The 16,097-nt window shown below is 39.7% G+C and overlaps 2 protein-coding genes across 2 annotated transcripts; both read right to left on the bottom strand.

Moving 5' to 3' along the window:
* Positions 1-162: 162 nt before the first annotated feature.
* Positions 163-1,785, bottom strand: LOC148372524 (uncharacterized). Its single transcript, XM_088327134.1, has 2 exons — positions 1,657-1,785; positions 163-653 (listed from the first exon to the last, which is right to left on the bottom strand). Exon 2 carries the CDS (start codon positions 590-592, stop codon positions 224-226), a length of 369 nt encoding a protein of 122 aa, XP_088183260.1. The 5' UTR covers positions 593-653; positions 1,657-1,785; the 3' UTR covers positions 163-223.
* Positions 1,786-5,218: 3,433 nt separating this feature from the next.
* LOC148372523 (sodium channel regulatory subunit beta-1) lies at positions 5,219-9,910 on the bottom strand. Its single transcript, XM_088327715.1, has 4 exons — positions 9,661-9,910; positions 7,693-7,856; positions 7,373-7,607; positions 5,219-5,409 (listed from the first exon to the last, which is right to left on the bottom strand). Exons 1-4 carry the CDS (start codon positions 9,728-9,730, stop codon positions 5,219-5,221), a joined length of 660 nt encoding a protein of 219 aa, XP_088183841.1. The 5' UTR covers positions 9,731-9,910.
* Positions 9,911-16,097: the final 6,187 nt, after the last annotated feature.

The raw sequence follows: 16,097 nt of genomic DNA, 5'->3' as shown, positions 1-16,097 counted from the left end.
TTCACTGAGAGCCAAACTAGAGCTTTGATTGCCGTATTTCTAACTTTACTCACAAACATATTGAGTGAGGTAAACTTACACCCATCCAGCATGGCCACCACTACTCGGTTTGACCGGATTTTGTTGGTTAGAAATGATCGATTACAAACTGGTTGTAGACCTATTCTAGTGGACTAAAATTGTCGGAATGGAAAACCCTTGTTAAATGAATGTTGTTTCCTTCTCAACATGTTTTCGTTTCATCACTGTGTCCCTGCCTGTCCTCCTCCGTTGCCGGGTTACATATGACCACCGAGGACTCATCGGTGGCCTTCTGGGCCCAAGCCCGGGCGGCCGCGGTTGGCATCCTCTTGTTGCACCAGTCTCTGGCTATATACTGCTGGTACGGGTCCTGGGAGTCTTCCAGCTTTCTGGAGCGGATGAAACTGAACATGACTGCGAAGGAGAAGAAGGTGAAGAGGGCAAACATCACAAAGATGTAGGAGACGCCCTGGGATGAAGCAGAGTTCAGGTTCTGGAGGGGTTCTGCAGCGGTTCTGTTGAGGCAGTCATGCAGCAGGGAACTCGGTTCGGTGCTGTTGATGTGAGACATTACCGCTATCTCCTGGACACTTTGAATACTGCAAGGTGAGGGCCATACAGCGTTTATATACCTGTGAGAATGAGCGAAGCAAGCAATACAACGTATTCTTAATTTATGCAGAAAAAACTCTCGAAGTTGCTAATAACTAAACACCTTAAAGGATATTTTTCCATGTATAGCTACATTTCTAGGATTATGCCCAACTGAATTTCTATCAATGTTTGTTTTCTTAAATGTGATATAGTGAATTTGGAACTTTTCTACTCGCTGACGTCATCTCCTGGCCTGTGTCGTCATTCTAGTCTCTGTCAAGCGCCTGTAATATTTGACCACTAGATGGCACTGCTGTCTAATGCGAACGGAAACCAGTGTTAGAGCAAGCAGAAAGATGCCAGACAAACATGGTGGACGACGAGGTACGGATTCCACTATGTAAAAGAAATTCAAATTTCTCGGGCTATGGTTTTATTTTTAAACAACATTGGTATTATAATTCATGTATTTTTGCCTAGTATCAATATATATCAAATATCAATTTTATTTTTTTTGAATGAAAGTTTTGTTGTACCACTGGGAGGCACTAAATATTATACACTGTCCCTTTAAGCTGTGCAAGTGAACACTCAGACGGTCAAATTAACTGTTCTTTTTTTGTCTTTCTTGGGGTTCAGGGTTGGCGTTTAGACTCTGCAGACTTTGAGGCAGGCTTTTTCTTACTTTCACCATTTCCATGCTACACCCAAAAAAGCTGCCATGAAGAACATAAAGCCACTCTTCACGTGCAAAACAACCAAGCAAATTGTTTCTGCATTTCAAACAAAGTGTATTATAAAACAAACTACAGTATATTACATTGTGCAGAGAATATTTTTAAACCAGTATAATCCATTATGTGTTGGATATTACATAAAGTCAACTAACATCCCTTTCTGGAGAGTAAACATAAATGTAAATAATGACAAATTTGTATTAATATTTTTATTAAGAATGGAATCGTTCTGCTTTCAATGTTTATTTTCTTGATTTAAGTATTCCTTTTTGATCATTTCTTTTTCATAAAAAAGGGAACTTACCTGCCTGATGTCTTTGGTCGCCCTCGATAAATGAACTGGTATCAAATTTGCAGACCCCTAAAGAAGCAAACCTCAGTTTGTGCTAAAACTCCTCCACTGCCTTTCTGTCAACACGTTTAATGAAGGCATTTTTTTCCCAAGATGATAAATAAAAAGTCAGATCACAGTGATGTACATTGCGTCCCCCCACGAAAGCATGAAATGATAGCTCGTTGGCAGAACAATGCTTTCACTGTGCCACTGTGACCTCCCTGTGTCCTTGAACGCACCATTTGCAGTTCTCCTGTAATGAGTTACAGTACATACTGTAAACGATATTACATTTAAATGGGAATACATTTAAACCTCTGCAATTCGGTCTTTACTCCATATATATATATTATATATATATATATATATATATATATATATATATATATATATATATGACCTATAGAATAAGATGTGACGTTTCTTGAGTTTGATAATAAACAAAGACGGAAATGAAAAACCTTGTGACAGTAAGCATGGCAGTATTGTTTTAATAAAAGATTATTTGGCTTCATTTAACTTGACCCCGTCACAGCCCAGCAGCCTGCAAAAAAGCACACACGAACAAAAACTGAAAAAGGCCAGTGTACAAGCACTACCTAGTAAATATATTTTCCCAGTAATTTTTTAACCTTAATTTTATTTTATAAGACCAGATCTTTTCTTCCTTATGCCATGAGGCTCTTTAACTCCACCCGGCGGAGTAAAGGCCCACATTAAACCACTCCCCCTACATTGCATATTACCGTACTTTTATTGCAGTGTGTATTTCATGTAGCACTATTTAAATACTCTATACAACACGCTACAGTGGGTATTAGCACGTCACATTGTGTATTTGTATAATGTATTCCTTTTGCTTTATTATTGTATTGTTTTCAGCGAAGGGATGCTGCTGGAAATGTGAATTTCCCTGCGGGGACGAATAAAGTATCTATCTATCTATCTATCTATCTATCTATCTATCTCTCTCTCTCTCTCTCTCTCTCTCTCTCTCTCTCTCTCTCTCTCTCTCTCTCTCTCTCTCTCTCTCTCTCTCTCTCTCTCTCTCTCTCTCTCTCTCTCTCTCTCTCATATATATATATATATCTTATTGCATGTTTATCGTGGAGTGCTACTCCTAAATCTTGTCATAAATATGACTACACTGTTATCAATAGACAGGTTTGGGTAGAGTTACTTTAACTTGATTACTTTCAATTACTTTTGGATTACTCCAATACCAAATATGCTAATAAAAGACAAAATATACTAAATATGAATAAAATTATGTCTCACAACACGTGGTAAGCTTTCTCTCCTGGCTTTGATCTCTTTGATCTCCGGCAAAACTAACATAAAATGCGACAGAAACGAAATAAATAAAACCAAACAGCTTGCCAACATCATTTTTGCCGTGCCATGTATTCCGTTACTCCCCAAGCCTGCACAAAATTTAGTAATTTTATTCATATTTAGTTGGCCAATATCACTATGGGCTGTATTTAAGTGGAAACTTTATATTCAGGAACTAAAGAGTAGAAGTTTGAGTAACAATAAATATCCATTAATTTCGTGCAGTTTAAGTAAAAAATATTGTGTTATTTATTGGTATTCTTTGAAAATGTGCTGTTATTTTTGGGATTGGGGGGGCAGGCAATGTACCATACATCACTAGCATGGTTCAGTATGGTGTTATCTGTCTGGTATCAGTTTCAATAACAACTCAAGTATCATACTTTGATTGAAAAAAAAAAAGGGTTTATCGTACGTCCCTATCCATAACCAAGCCTATTACACAGAAGGAAATGTCGATACACCTGACCCGTACAGTTAAACTGTAGCGAGCCGATGCAGCCGCAGCCAAACAGGGCGCCGCCATTTTAGTCATTAGGTGACCAAACCCCCCATTTCCAACCCTTAATGCCGAGCGTCAAGTGGCTCAGGAGGTAGCGCGCTTGTCCTGGGATCAAGAGATCGCAGTTCGAATCCCGGCTCCTCCGTGTTACATGTCGAAGTGTCCTTGAGTAAGACACTGAACCCCTAATGCCCCCCAAAAATGAAATGATCTGCATTCATATAGCACGTTTGAAGTCAAAACTTCCCAAAGCGCTTTACAGTGTGCATTTCCCAATAGCGGCCGTGCAGCCATGTAAGGCGCTAACCTGCTTATTGGGGGGTATTAGGGGTTCAGTGTCTTACCCAAGGACACTTTGACATGTAACACGGAGGAGCAGGGATTCGAACTGCGATCTCTTGATCCCAAGACGAGCGCTCTACCTCCTGAGCCACTGCCAAGGAGTACCAATGCTGTGAGTCTTAGGTATGACTCGGCCGAGGCTTGAACCAGCGACCTCCTAGTCTCGAAGCGGGCGCCCTACCTTCTAGGCTACTATTCTATTTTCTTAGATTATTTAATGATTTAAAGGGACAGTGTGTGATATTTAACGACTAGATGTCGCTGTGTTGTGTAGCGAAAATGAGTGCGACGTAGCACAAGGAAGATTGCTACTGAGACTCAAAGTGACCAAGAGGGACAATTTTTCTTCCTTTTTTTTTTGGGAGGGAAGACTTTCACAAGGTTTTTGGACCTTGGGGGCACTCGTAGCAGCAGGATGACGGACAATCATGTTCGCTCCCTTGAAGTGAGCCTCGTGTTACGTTCAATAAATACAAATTTCTTAACCTAAGTATTTAAAAGAATGCACGTTTATATGGCGGTTCATGTATTTTTGCTTATTATTCAAATTAATAGTTTTTGATGAGTAACTTTTTTTTCCACCACTAGGCCGCGCTAAATATTGAAAGAAAGTCCCTTTAAGAAGTAATCCCTACAATTGACCAAACATATTCCAGGATTATTGGTATTCATAGATTTGCTATTGTGATTCGTTTGTTTATTTTATATGTATTCATTTATTGTATTTATTTAATCATCATGTTTTGTATATTACAATATTAAAAAATGTAAAAATTAAAAACAGATAAAATAATACAAACAACTAAAAGTAATAAGGTAATTATGTTCATCTTAATTTTTCTCGTTTTATAAACATTCTGTATTCTTTCTGACCTAAAAAATACATTCTTGTAATGTTATTACAACAATATGAAAGTAAATATCAGTAAGCTAACAGCTTTTCTCGTAAATAGCGATTCATGTATTTTTTCTTACTCGAATTGAAACGGCTTTTTTTTAATGAATGGAGTTTTTCTTTTACATCTAGGACATGATTAATAATACACACTGTCTCTTTAAGAAGTGTTCTCTACAAAATACCAAATATATTCCAATAGTATTGTTGGTATTATTCATACTAATGTTATTATTTATCCATTCTAAAATGCTTATTTTATCTATTTATTTATAATGATAAAACATAAAAAATGAAAAATACACAAAAATAAAAATACAATTAAAATAATAATAATGTATCTAAATTGTTATCGTAAAAAAGTTTTCACCTGCAAAGAAACCCATTCTAGTAATGATTAAAGATGATTTTTAAAGTAATTATCAGAAAACCACCGTCTGTTCTCATAAAATAATGCTTCACACTTCCAATGTCTCAAATGTATGTTGCACATACTGAGCCCTGAGAGCTCTTCGTTCCTCGCGGGAGTCGATATCTTTTGACACTTTCTTGTAGCAGTAGACCAGCACCGCCATGAGCCACAACTGTAGCAGCACGATCAGCACGTACATCACCATCTCCATTACCACCGCCGCCAGCTCTGTTGTAGCTTCGAAAACCATCAAAAGACAAATTTAAAAAAAATCAGGTTGAAATCTCAATTTCATCAGTCAGTCTGGATGATTAGGATTTTAATGGATTACAAACAATAAACCCTACTTGATACACATTTATTCAAATAGAGTTTTATTGATTCTGCCAAATCAATGCAAAACTGCTCTATTTGGATTCCGGCTACACTTTGCACAATTTTTTATTCGTAACCTTAGATATTTTTATCGTCATCCTTTTTTTTTGGACCTTGCTGGTCTTTGGTCTTTGTCTCATCTCATCTCATCTCATTAGCTGCACCGCTTATCCTCAGTAGGGTCGCGGGGGTGCTGGAGCCTATCCCAGCAATCATCGGGCAGTGGGCAGGGGACACCCTGAACTGGTTGCCAGCCAATCGCAGGGCACACAGGGACAGACAACTTGCTCGCTCATTCACACCTAGGGACAATTTGGACCGGCCAATTCACCTGAAATGCCTTTGTCTTTGGTATGTGGGAGGAAACCGGAGTGCCCGGGGGAAACCCACGCAAGCACGGGGAGAAAATACAAACTCCGCACAGTAAGTCTGGTAGCTGGATTTGAACCCACACAGGACGTTCCCAAGACCATAGAACTGTGCCGCACACGCGCCAACCACTGCGCCGCCGTGCTGCCCCTTTGGTCTTTGTATTGTGTCTTATTTATTGCATGTTTGCACACGGGAAGAGGAAGACATTTCATATGTGCTGTATGTGGTGCACATAGCATACTTTTTCAATAAAGTTGAAAGTTGAAGGTCAGTAGGTCTAGCCTGGTAATTTAATCTGACGCTATTGCCTCCTTCCTGCCCAGACTGTTACTTTTTAGTTCTTTTTAATTTATTTAAAAGCAGTATGACAAATGAGGCAAACATACTTTTATTCATAGCTCCCACTTGAGGTGGTTTGTGCTTGTGATGTTTGTGGTGAGTTGGTTCATATGTAAAGCTGCATTTACTCAACTGTCAAATGACACAAAATGTTAAAGGTGGAGTACGTCGTTTGAGGCGTCTCTAAAAAGTTTAAAGTTAAAGCCCCAATGTGTAATATTTGACCACTAGTTGGCAATGTGTTGTCTAGCACAAGCAAGGGCCAGTGGAAAGAAGCAGAACGTGGCGGAAGGATGCCGGAAGAACATGGCGCCGATCTAAGAAGGGATTCCCCAGTGAGTCGTCTGTCTCTGTGCCTGCAACTGGCCAGCAACCAGTTGATGGTGTCCCCTGCCCACTGCCAGAAGATTCCTGGGGTGGGGCCCAGCACCCCTGCGACCCTGCTGAGGATAAGTGGTTCAGGTTATGGATGGATGATATCTCATAAATTTTGACCTATTATTCTAATGGTTCTTTTATTTTCTGAAACCTTTTTTGTACCACTAGGAAGCACTAATTATTATTCACTGTCCCTTTAAATATTTTCTCTATTCAGTATGTGCTGACAATACCCAACAGAGTTCAAAATGCAATTGTGCTTAATTTTCCACTGCGCCTATCTGCTTTATTTGACTTTTATCAGCCTAGTTCGGGGTGGAACACATTAAGTTCGAGGAATGGGGGTTGGGGGGAGTGCTGGAAAGAGTCATCTTCGTTCCCGAAGGTTTCTTTTTTTATGTGTTTTTGTCAGTGGAGCACAATAATTGTGAAAGTAAGAAAAGGCCTGGTTCTAGTAGAGTCCAAATGCAAACCCAAACCACAAAAAAAGATGAAAAAAAGAAGTTTATTCGAGTAATTCGTTGGTCCAAATTGTTGGTCCAAATTGTTCCTGTTACTGAGCGAGTGGGTTGTCCATCTCTGTGTGCCCTGCTACTGGCTGGCAATCAGTTCAGGGTGTCCCCCTGTCCACTGCCCGAAAATAACTGGGATGGGCTCCAGCACACCCCGCGAACATACTCAGGATAAGCGGTGCAGATAATGGATGGATGGATAAATAATAGTAGGCGGTTCTTACCCTCATCTGCCACACTGAGCTCCACCTCCTTCTCTACCGTGACATGATGCCGGAAGCCCGCCAGGAGGAGAGTTCGGTGGAATGTGCAGCGGTACATGCCGGCATCGTTGTAGCTAACGTTATGCACTGAGATGGTGCCAACCTGCACATCCTCGCTGCGAGTGCCCATCCAGTCCAGACGTCCCAAGAAGGTCTCATGCACTATGTCTGCATTCGGGTGCTCGTAGTGGAAAATCTGGGGGAGGAACCAGAGTTTGTGTGTTTCATTAAATTGACCTAAAATGTATTCATTAGATTTAAATTGCTGGCTATAATCTCACATGTGTGAAGTTTTCCTGGCCATGAGGTCTGAAGTGCCAATTGACGGTGGTGATTGCTGACACTTCCTCCCGTTTCTTGCAGGAAATGCAGCCCAGCACAAAATTTTTCCCTCGCACGGCCTTCGTGAGCGAGTCCACTTCAGAGCAGCCCCCAAGACACTCACCTACTTGATAGATAACATTGTGGTAAATTGGACACTGCAAAATACCTGTTTATAAAATGGGTGTAAAACAAGTAAAATAATATCAGTTAAAAAATATACAGTGAACCCTCGCTTTAATGCGGTTCACTCTTCATGGTCTCGCTACTTTGCTGATTTGCATTGTGTTCTTTAATCTGATTGGCTAAGATAACAGTCTCTTCATTTCTTCTTCTATACCAGTGCGTTGTTGTTTAATATGTACAATTAGGCAAAACAGCTTGCCAAATTGAGTACTGTAGTGTGTCATGTATATTGATTTGGATCACATGTGCCTGCTCAGTTGGCGCCAGCCCCTGCGGGCTACCTTATTGGTTTCCTATCCCTTTGAAGCCCAGTGCTTTTACTCTCTGGTTGTCAGTCCGTTAGCGAACCTCTGTTGTTACAAGGCAAGCATTTTGACCCTGACTCCTGCCTGTCCCGTTTTCGCACCCGTTTTTGCACCCGTTCTTTATCTCCCCGTTTGTCTCCGGCTCCGACCTGTTTTTGATTCCGATCACGTTTGTGCTCCCGTCCTGGCTTCTGACCCGTTTTTGCTCTCCTGTCCCGGCTATCGACCTGTTTTTCCGTCCTTGACACCGCCATCTCCCGCTCCGTATTCGGATTACGATCCGATTGCGTGAGCGGCTTGCTTCCCGCCTCCAGCGAGCACCGGATCGCGGTCGCTGCCCTTCCTCTATCAATAAACTTTGGGTCCTAATTCTGTTCTGGTCGTGACAGTAGTGCAAATCATGCAATTTCAAGCTTCTCATAACCAATAATCTCAACACAACGTTTTACACCCACAAAAGTATTTAATTGTAAAAAAAATCAAAGGTTTTTATTTCACGGATTTCGCATAGTTTATAGTTTGGTAGACACTTAAAATGAGGAGAGAAGACATCAATGATTGTTTAACTTGCAAGGAGAACAGAAGAGGATGACGCAAGAAAACCCTCACAATGCCAAATTCCAAATGTCTCTCAAAATCCCTGAACACTTTGTTGTTCCTTAATATCCAAGGTTACAAAAACCAGATCCGCCTTAAAGGGTGTTGATATAAAAGAACAGCAACATAATTTGCCGATAGTGACAATAATGTAAACCTTACTTAATAGTCAAAATAACGAACTGGCGTCCTGAGCATTCTCCTTTGCTGAGTAAGAACAGAATACACGTGTCAGTATAAATCTAACAAAATCTAAATTTGAGACATGACATCACGATGGTTCATGTATTCTACTTGAGCAAACAAGAAAACAGTTATTGGTCATTAGCCGAGACCTAGACAAAAAGAATCATATTCAGTTGACAGCACATTGCAAAAATGCCACTGTCTGAGATGGGTGAAAACAAGTAGATAATGCTATTTTACTCATAATCTATAAACACAACCCAAATTAAAACACTGTGTTTAGACGATTGGAGGTTTACCAACAAAACATTGAAGGCTTTTCATTCCTGTGCCAGATAATCAGTTGAATAAATAGATGTAGACATTCTATGTGTGACTGTAGCTGGTTCAGGCTGAATTTGGGGGACAGGCAGGGTACACCCTGAACTGGTCACTAGCCAATCACAGGGCACACACAGAGATATAAAAAAAATCCAACTCTCGCTCACTTTTATGGACAATCGTAGAGTCTTCCGTTTTCAAAGGCAAATCTATAACTGTATCAATCTGCTTTAACACAAGTTCCCTTCATAAGCGGTTCTACTTTGTTTTGGTTTCACTTTTCAGGTGTTGACTTACTTAAATTGTAGTCATTCGGACGAATTTTGGACTCACCAAGTAGACTGATGACAATGAGAAGAGACCATTTGGCTTTTGCCTGACTCATTGGACAAAATCCAGTCATCGTCCGGGCTCCATAAACTTCTCAGTTTTTGTCAAAATGATTCCATTAAAAGAACGGGAAAAGCGTCAATTCGTATAGTGAGTTGTTTGTCGTCTCCTGGGGACATGCTCGTCCGACTTTTTAAGGAAGTTATATTTAGTGTGTGTCGATTATTTGGAAAGCCAGGCGGGAACTTGATATGATGAGACTGCTGATGTCTGAGAAAGAAGAGTGAGGGGGAGAGAGAGAAAGAGAGACATAGACAGACGGAGAGAAAAGTAATGGTGGACAGTTAAAAAGTTGGCAAGATGGACGGGTCAAAAAGATTTAGAAAGAGTTTAAAAGAATTACGAAAAGAGTGAGAAAGACAGAACTATGTAAAGAGAGAAATATAAAGGGAGAGAGAACTAGAAAAGGAGTAAGGAATATTTAAAAGTTGGTGAGAATCAAGAGTTTGAAAGACTAAAAGACCCAAAGAGTTAGAAAGACAGTAAGAAGTAGAGAACTATATGCAGAGAGCGATATAAGGGGGGAAAGCTAGAAAAGGAGTAGAAAAGATAGTTAAATTAGTTGGAAAGGTGGAGCATGTCACAGAGAATTATAAAGAGTTTAAAACACTTAACGTTAGAAATACTGAGAAAGATAGATAGATAGATAGATAGATAGATAGATAGATAGATAGATAGATACTTTAGATAACTAATAAAAAAAAGTTGGAAATACAGATAAAAGTCGGTAAAAAAGGTGTAAAGTCAAAAACAGAGTGTAGGGTAGGTTAGGGTGGGAGAGGATCCAATTTATTGTCATTGTAACAAGTGAAATGCATAAAGAATGAAAACGTGCCCATCTGATGGTGGAAGAACATTTACAATATAAACCCCAAAATACATTTCCCAGCCCCCTCCCCTCGATTTGTCATTATATCAAACAATGTTGGACTTTTAAAGACACACAAAACTCCATTTATTTTCTTATTTCGTCCTGGCTGCTTTAGTCAAAGCCAAGGCCACATTTTGTTTATTAAAGATTCACATGGGAGATAGAAGCGTGCATTGACGTGATAAATCAAATACTCATCAACCCAAAATAAATACGCCATATTCGGGGGCCATGTAAGGTCTGGACGTCAGCGTTTGTGTTAACGCAGTGGTCGGCAATCACCGGGCTGCGGACCAGTACCAGGCCGTGGGTAGTTTGGTACCGGGCCGCACAGATTGAAAAAAGGGCTCCCTTATTTTTTACTTATTGTTGTTTTACTGGCCCTGCTACTTTTCAGAAGGAACTTGAACAAAGGCTTTGATGGTGGTATCTTTGAATTCAAATCAGTGGGGTTTGCATGGGCGCGCGCGGTCACCTGTCGGGCGGTCCAACTGTCGGTTACCGCCAGCCAAAGATACAGTAAAGGATGAATCACACCAAACTATCCACACCCAGTCAGTGTGGAGAATGGTCAACTAAATAATGCTAGAATGATTGTAACCAGGGCAGCACAGAAGATGGGTAAATTTTGTGTAAATTATAACTATAACCTTATTTTCTCTGTTCCTTTATCTTCTTGGGTTTTTTACCTCACTGTGAATGTGTGAAACTGGAGTGTCATGCCCAATTTCGTTGTCACAATATGTTAACCTATTTGTAACAATGACAATAAAGGTATATTCAATTCTATTCTATTCTTCTATTCTGGCGCAGAGCCCCAAGGTGCAGAGTTTCAAGGTTCGAGTACAGCTACCGCAGCATCTCTTTTCAGAGTTTGCATGTTCTCCCCCTGCTTGCGTGACTTTCCTTCAGGCACTCCGATATCCTCCCAACTTCCAAAAACATGCATGTCAGGTTAATTGGTCGGTCCTATAAATGAATCTAAGTCAAGAAAACGACACAGAGACCACATAACACCAACAACCTTTTTTGCGCGGTTTGTTTATTTCGATGCGTATGTATTTTTAATTACTTGGCTCGCAGATAGATGTGAAGTTTTGCTTTAAACGTTCCGAGACCAGAGTGTCGCTATTAGCACGTCCGCCTCAGAGTTCAGAGGTCTCGACTTCAATTTCAGCTACTGGCCACCTTGTGTGGAGTTTGCATGTTCCCCATGTGCCGTCGGGCATTCCGGTTTCCTCCCCTCGTTCCAAAAACAAGGCCGGGATGGGCTCAGCACTCCCGCGACCCTCAATACGATAAGTCGGGTGCTCATTCTGTAGATCGCAATCTACCGGTGGATCACTGAGGTAGTACTGGTAGATCACGGGAAAGCAATCAGTACATTGTATTTGTTGGGTCACACTGCAATCTAGCAGTCAAAGCATTTCTGCGTGGACATCAATGTTACTTAGCAGCTGTAGCAAATTGGAGATCTTAAAATGTTTTCGATGTAAGGTTTAATTTATTAACATTTTTTTGTGTTTAATCATTTGCTAAATATTTAAGGGTTAAGAGTCAAAGAGTTAAATGTAATATCAACAACAAATGACAACAACAATATTTGCATTTCCATTGACACATCCCGAAACGCATGACGTTGGAGTTTATCAATGTGCCTTACAAATAAATAAAGAAAAAAATAGTATTCATTGATTTATTCGAGTGTATGTTGGAATTTTGATTATTGATCACACATGTAAGAATTTGCGTGGTTTGAGCACAGGGTCTTTATTTTTTTTTTCGATTGATAGAACTGCATGAGGGCAGCACGGCGGCGCAGTGGTTAGCGCGTGTGTGGCCAGTTCTAAGGTCTCGGGAACCTCCTGTGTGGGTTCAAATCCAGCTACCGGACTTACTGTGCGGAGTTTGTATGTTCTCCCCGTGCTTGCGTGGGTTTCCTCCGGACACTCCGGTTTCCTCCCACATTCCAAAGACATGCAGGTGGATTGGCCGGTCCAAAATTGTCCCTAGGTGTGAATGAGCGAGCGAGTTGTCTGTCCCTGTGTGCCCTGCGATTGGCTGGCAACCAGTTCAGGGTGTCCCCTGCCCACTGCCCGATGATTGCTGGGATGGGCTCCAGCACCCCCGCGACCCTACTGATGATAAGCGGTGCAGATGATGAGATGAGAACTGCATGACAGCAGTACTTATTTCTTGCAAGAGCATCATTGGACAAAAACATTGGCAATTAAAAAAAAGACTGACTTAAATTTTGTCATAGAGTTTATTATTGTATTAGTTATTTTCATTTTGATTCATTGTATTTCATTGATTTAAGTGTGCATTGAGAAATAGTGTGAGCATTCAATTCCACTTAATAGGACGCTGTTTTTTCAGAGTAGACAGTTCTTAAATCTACATTTTTGTAGTGGATGTATCAATTTGACTTGATCACTTTGTAGGTAGCTAAAATTCTGAAAAGAATTGAGTCGCCCTGGAATGAGCGGTTTCGGAAAATGACTGAATGTGATTTCGGTGTAATGTTAAATATGACTACACAGTAGATTTACACTCATTATTATTATTAATGTGGATATGATAAATGTTATAATGGTGGTTCTTACTATCCATCCATCCATTCTCTGCACCGCTTATCCTCAGTTGGGTCCCGGGGTGCTTGACCCCATCCCAGCTATCTTTGGGCAGTGGGCAGGGGACACCCTGAACTTGTTGCGATTGTTATTTTTGAAAAAATACAAACGTGTTGGATGCCAACCATAGGCCGGACCGTGAAAATACTGTCAGAAAATGATCCAGTCCGTGGTACGGAAAAGTGTTTTTGTGCGTAGAGTAGTGTATTGGGGGTCAGGGTTGCTGTCATGTGATGTAAGTGGATGGGATCGGAGTAGTGGGGGGGCGGAGGGTCCTTGCCATGTTTAACCTTCTTGTCTCATGCGAGCTGTCAGAGTGACATCAAAACCTTGGACACATTCACACTTCAAGGAAATCGGTCATAGAGTATGTGTGTGTGAGGGGGGGTGGGTGCACACACACTCACACGTATTTCCTTTCTCTCCAATGCTGCTGATGTTTCTTATTTTTAGCACGGATCGAGTTTCCAGAGCGCTGCCGGCAGCCTGGAGCAGCTCCCGAGTGTTTGGCAGCCGGAGCGGAGCGCAGGCCGGGAAGGATGGTGCACTGACTTCAGGGGAAAGTGCCAAGTCATTGTCATGCTCCTATTGCCATTTACTAGGAAGCACAGCGCAGTAGCAGGTAAAGGTCATCACGTGCTTGGATTTGTGATGTTCCTGAAAGTCAGTTTTGCAGGGGTTAGTCAATGGATCTGAAATATTCTCTTTGTTTAATGTTTTTGTTTTGGTTACTCCACAGTTTGGATATTATTGAGTTGGCTTAACATCATCCTGCTGGTCTTCTTCTTCATCTTTATTTTTTTCCTTTTTATTTTATTTTTTCAAACAAGCTTTCGTGAACGTAAAGTGATGCTGCAGCAGCAGAATGAAGGTGAGACGCAACAATTTTCTTCACATAAAGTCCTCCACTGATTACTTAGAACACTTACAAACGTTTTTCCTCATAGTTTTTTATTATTTTTATTTGTTTGCTATGTATGGGTAAACGGGCATAGAAATAGTACCTGAAGATTTTGCTCATTGTAATTTACAGCATGAAACCCAAATATATTTTTTATATGAATTTGTAGGTTTCAGGTTGGAAAAAAACGGGAAAAGTTTTATGCAAAACGTTTTTTATTTTTTTATTTCGCTTAATAGTTAAAAATGCTTTGATAAACATAAATATGTTTTTTAAAAACAGTTTTACATTTTGAGGAGAAAAACAAGTTCAGATCATTAAGGAGAAACACTGCTTATTTTTATATACAACGTTTGTCAGTCTAAAAGTATTTTAGAAAAAAAGTTGAACATTAAAAAAAAGACATTATCAAGAGTATCTTCGAAGAAATTTTGATGATCTTTTTCAAACAGTGAATGTTTTTGGAACTTTTTAAAAGAAATACGTTTTTATAAAATTTAGAAAAAACGTGTTTTTAATTAAAAAAAAAGATTGATGGGATTTAATTTAAAAATCAGATACCGTTGCATATGTCAAAGTGAAAAAAAAAGCCATTTTCAAAATAATTGAATCGTACATCTTTGAAGAAATTTTGATTTATAAAAAACATGAATGTTTTGAGAATAGTTAAGCATTTCAAAGAGAAAGACATTCTTCATTTCTCTAGGGAAAAATGTTTCGTTTCCTCAGTAAAAACTTGATGAGACTAAAAATAATTATCAGGGGAAAACGTAGTGTGTTTCAAGACAGTTGAGTTGCACATCTTGAAAAACAATTGTGTATGTTTTCACGGGGGAAAAAGATAAACAAGTTCTATAATATACAGAATAAATTCAAGTATATTTTGGAGTGTCCAGATGGTTTCAAGAAACAAGTTTTTATTATCTAGTTGTGTTGTTTTAACCGCCAAATGCCTAATATTTCAATCAGAACAAATTTATATATAAAAATATTTTAAGATAATAAATCTTACGAGCTGGGATGGCGCAGAGTGATTACGTCACTCTGTTTCGTTTAAACGAAGTATGGTCGACTTTTACAGAATTGGAAGTTAATGTTTTCCATCAAACGCTCTCTTGTGGTTCCACTCTATCCCCTGGCATTATCATACCACTGTGATGACATTTAGGAGGGTATCTGAGTGTCACAAATAGACTATACTGTAGTATTTATTTATATACTGTACATCCTCCACAAAGGATGGCACCCACGTGAGTCACTTGACGGGCATAGAAATTTCGTGACTGCACTGCTCATAATTAAACACCAGAGGTCGTCTTTTCGCTAGAATGATCGAATCGCCAGCCCATCTGTGATGGTAACACTTTGATACTTGGCGCATATTGTTGCCCCCCGGAGCTTGTCTATTGCTAAATTTGTGTTAGTAATCAATTATTCTGCGGGAACAGTTAAAACTTAGAACAGGGAAAAACTTGCCAACTACGCATTTGAGGACGGTTCCTGTTTTGCTGGGGACAATAGTTAAGGGACTGAACTATAAAGTCTGTTAGAGGGGGGTTTATTTTGAAATTTTACAGTGTGTTAAATTAAATATTAGAGTCATGTATCACATGAATTCGTTTGACATACAGTCAAACAAATATTTGCTATTGAAAACAATCAGAACATTAGAAAATGAAAGTAAATCCGATCAGTGTTTTGTTTTCGAGTTACCCCTACAATTTCTTAACGTTCGTTAGTTCGCCTTCAAGGCAAGGACAGTTACTTCTTGGACTGAACCAAAAAGTATGATGAAGGGTACCCATTTTCTTGTTTTGCGTCGTTCTTCGTTAGATTTGGTTAGGTTCCAAATAATTCGTCTAGTAAATAAAAAAGAAAATGCTTTTTACCTGATTATCAATATTTCTGTTCCGTGAACAAGTTAAAAGTTAGTTGTTTTTTTTACTATTACTAGCTGTCCCCTATACTAAGACCG

The sequence above is a fragment of the Urocampus carinirostris genome, chromosome 2 (genome assembly GCF_059441175.1).
Source record: "Urocampus carinirostris isolate Australia breed hairy pipefish chromosome 2, RoL_Ucar_1.0, whole genome shotgun sequence".
NCBI classification, from domain to species: Eukaryota; Metazoa; Chordata; class Actinopteri; order Syngnathiformes; family Syngnathidae; genus Urocampus; species Urocampus carinirostris.
The sequence above is the reverse complement of the archived record's forward strand: the minus strand, read 5'-3'. Positions and strand labels throughout refer to the sequence as shown.

Bases quoted from the DNA above. Each gene is read 5' to 3' on its own strand.
- LOC148372524 (XM_088327134.1), bottom strand. From the start codon at position 592: ATGTCTCACATCAACAGCACCGAACCGAGTTCCCTGCTGCATGACTGC.
- LOC148372523 (XM_088327715.1), bottom strand. From the start codon at position 9,730: ATGACTGGATTTTGTCCAATGAGTCAGGCAAAAGCCAAATGGTCTCTT. The intron at 7,608-7,692 runs GTGAGATTATAG...TTCCTCCCCCAG, and splicing joins GCCAGGAAAACTTCACACAT to ATTTTCCACTACGAGCACCC. The intron at 5,410-7,372 runs GTAAGAACCGCC...TGGTTTTCGAAG, and splicing joins GCTCAGTGTGGCAGATGAGG to CTACAACAGAGCTGGCGGCG.